The 3,700-nt window shown below is 34.7% G+C and overlaps 1 protein-coding gene across 1 annotated transcript; it reads right to left on the bottom strand.

Annotated features, from left to right (window-relative positions):
• Positions 1–1,018: 1,018 nt before the first annotated feature.
• On the bottom strand, positions 1,019–2,701 carry LOC137822168 (laccase-4-like). The gene is made up of 2 exons (XM_068627070.1): positions 2,554–2,701; positions 1,019–2,341 (listed from the first exon to the last, which is right to left on the bottom strand). The coding sequence occupies exons 1-2, from the start codon at positions 2,699–2,701 to the stop codon at positions 1,611–1,613; spliced, it is 879 nt and encodes a 292-aa protein (XP_068483171.1). The 3' UTR covers positions 1,019–1,610.
• Between the last annotated feature and the right edge of the window lie 999 nt (positions 2,702–3,700).

Below are 3,700 nucleotides of genomic sequence, written 5' to 3' on the forward strand. Positions count from 1 at the left end.
TTAACCGTCATAAAATACATTATTTTTCATGATGGTTAAAGGCAAAACAATCATAGGAAGTGTTTTTTTTAAGAAAATTGTGATATATTCATTTTCCTATCTACATAATGTACCTTGCATAATAATCACAATTTTCAAGCAAATATTTTAAAAAATAAAATCTTAACAATTTAGCACATAAATAATTATAAAGTTTACTAAAAATTAACACTACAAGAAAATCTTAATTTAGCTGCAAACAAATATTGAAGGCCATAAGTGGACACTAAATAGTGTCCATTAAACCTTCACTAAACCTTTATTATTAAAATAAATTAAATAAGGTGTGAGGAAAGCGTGAGTTATTCCCACGTAAACTTATAAAAAAATAAAAAAAAATAAAAAAAATAATGGTTGCGTTGCTGAAATGGCAGCTACTAAAATTATAAAAATAATTAAAATTTAAATATTTGAAGGTTAAGCCCACGCTAAAAATTTTAAAATTAAATTTAAATAATATGAAAGTTAAGCCCCTCGCAAATTACACACAAATAATTAATTTTAATTTTTCTTTCATTTTTCAATTCTGAAGAGTTCTCTCCTACTCACTTCACTCCACTTTTCCTCATGAGGCATCAGCAACATTCTCACATCAGCAACATCGTGTGACGACGGAGAGCATTCTCAAGCATTGCGACGACGGAGAGCATTCAAGCATTGCGACGATTGAGAGCATTCAAGCATTGCGACGGAGAGCATTCAAGCATTGTGCCCTACCGTGTTCTTGATTGTGCCCTAACACCGTTAGTTTCACATTTCCTTTCGTTTTCAATCCATCTCGACCTCTACAGTAGCTAATTCGTGTTTTGCTATCAGTGAAAGAAGGAGGCTCAAGGCTCTTTGTGGCGGATTGGGATTGCGGAGGAACAAGCCTCGCGGCCACGCTTTCGGCGTTGGCGAACCCTCGTTTTTGCTGCCGCAACAGAGTTGTGCCTCGTTCTACTGTGAGTTTCCTCGCTTCGTTTCTATCTTGATTTTTTTCATTAGAGTGAGGAGCCATGGGTTTAGATTTGGCTTCCTTAATCATTTTAATCATATCTCTAATGTCTCCAACCAAGGGACAGTAGGAATTGCCTTGGATACCCTGTTCCTTGAGACGCCTCTCTATCCTCTTATGTCTCAGTCACATCCAGTTGAGTGCATTCCAAAACCACCATATCAACACCGTAGCAATCAAAGTCTCATGTATCTGTGCGACTAAGTGTACACCACATGTATCTGTGCGACTAAGTGTGTCTGGAATCATGGTCACACCAGCTCTTGCTAATTCAGAGATGATATTCCTAATAGCTCTGTCCGACTAAGTGTGAAAGCTTGCCCTCCCCTGCTTATTTCTTCCACTGCTCATTTTCTCCATCGTGATTCAAAGTACAACTATTCTATCGATTTTTAGTAGCAGTGATTTGAAGTTGGATAGCCTTAGATAACCATGAAAGGTTTGAATGAGTATAACTAGAGTTAAGTTTTCTTCTTGTAGCTATAACAGCGTCTTCTGGATCACTAATACCTAGGTGGATGCTTAGGTAGTGGAATGGTTTTGAAAGGTAGTGGAAGAAGAAGCGTTGGGACATTTAAGTATCTTGCAAGACTAATTGAACTGTAGAATTGTAAGTAAGTCTATATAGCTTTGTTCCAGTCACGATATTTAAATTGGATGGTTGTGTTCCTATGAAGTTATAAAATACAGGAGGATTTCCAGGAAAATCATCTGTGAAAACTCCCTTAATTTTGAAGAAATGTGCTTGGAGAAGAGAAATTTTAGGCATCACAAAGGTAACATTGTTGATATCTGCTACCACCCTGCTATTATTCACACAAGTAGCACAAGGGTTGATACCAAGACTAACAGTGAAGAGCAAGTTTCTGTCAATCTTCAAAGGGACTCTGGCTGGATACTTTTTAGAGTTTAAGCTTCTGAGAGAGTCAGTGAAACTGGTAGCAAGAATGGTGGAATTTTTGGGAGGCATGGAAGTGAGGGTGGTGAGGCTGGAACTAAGGGTGCCTGAATAGTGTAATGTGGCAGTGGCAGTCTTGTTGTCTACTGCAATAGGAGCATCCATGAAAGGAGAGGTTGCAACCAAGTATTTTCCAGCTGCATGTTTGGTTGTTAGAAGCACGTTTGTGGTCTGGCCGGGTGTTATGACAATGGTATCAGTTTTGAATGGTTTTGTGTAGACTGCATCAACTTCAACAACAGTTAGTTCATGACCAGCAATTTTAAAGAAAAGCTCTTCATTGAGTGCAACATTGATGATTCTTAGCAAGTAGGTGTTTCCTGGTTTGACATCGAACTTAAATCCTTCTGCACACCAAAGAAAGCTTTTTTGTTTTCAAACATTCTTCTTACAAATATTTGAAGACCAAAAATAAAGAGAAATAAGATGTGACTTTTGAGTTTGCCATTTTTTTCCTTTGGCTTTAGGTATTGAGTAGAACTTGTTAATTTCAATTTTTGAGTCACATTGGCTTGGTTTAATCACACCAAAAGGCTAGAGTTTAGTAATCTGACTTTACCTTGTGAAGCACAGCCTTGGACAGGTCCTGGATGACCATTGATTGTGTGAGCATCAGAGACATTAGGTGCCAAACCAGATTTCAAAGCTTCATTTATTACAGCCTCAGTATCTGATTTCCACCATTCACCACATTGGGTTCTTGTCATTTAGGTGTGAATCTCTTGAGAAACTCTTTTATTTTTTATCATCAATGAATGTATTTAGCGGAATGTTTGTAGTGTGTTCTGTACTTTATGTATGCATTAAGGCCACCTTATAACAACTGGCTATGTTTACTTAAGGCCCTCTTAATAGAAACTACTTTTAAGCACTATAGTCTATAGCACTATTTTTAATAATTCTTCTCTTTTCCTTCATTTATCTCTCTTTTTTTTACAATAATGTTCACAATTGATGGTTGAGCTTTATGATGTTATAATTTCAGTTGTATTTGGATGAAGCCCCAACATCATTCTCAACATCTTAGAAACTACTATGGTCTGTGTTGAGCCTTTTGGCTGTAGGAAGTGGTAGCTGCTTACTAGCATCAAATATCAATAAGTTGACTTTTACTTAAATATATATTCTTGAAAGAGATGGTGGCAAGGCAACTACTCCTAGTTCAAGATCTTTAATTATGAATTTCAGTTCATTGTTCTTTTGCAGCCACCAAGATATCACTGTACATGTATATTAGCTTGTTTGGAAGAAAATACTAAAAGGGGCTTATTTTGAAACCCTTAATTTCTGCAAATTTCTACCAGTAAAAAGACAACGAAAATTATACATAAATCATTATTTGGTTAAATTTCTTGGTAGTCCTTGTAGTTTAACAAATTTTACATTTTAATTCTTATATGAAAGATCATCAATTTTAGATTTTATGCATTGTATTTTTAATCTTCTTTAGTCATTATGAATTTAGATAACAGTGAAATGTATGCTATAACTAATTAAACTTAATTCTTATTATCCTTTATAACATCTCATACACCAAATAATACAAACATCTTCTTTTGTTTTTTAGTTTTTAACTTATAAAAAAAAAAAACAAATTAAAAAATATTAATATTTAATATTTAAAATCTAAACTTTTATTTAAAAGTGAAGTTCAATAGCTGCTGTTTTTTAGTTTTTAATTTATCAATTTATTGATGTTTGTTTTC

Source organism: Phaseolus vulgaris, chromosome 9, assembly GCF_000499845.2.
Source record: "Phaseolus vulgaris cultivar G19833 chromosome 9, P. vulgaris v2.0, whole genome shotgun sequence".
Classification (NCBI taxonomy): domain Eukaryota; kingdom Viridiplantae; phylum Streptophyta; class Magnoliopsida; order Fabales; family Fabaceae; genus Phaseolus; species Phaseolus vulgaris.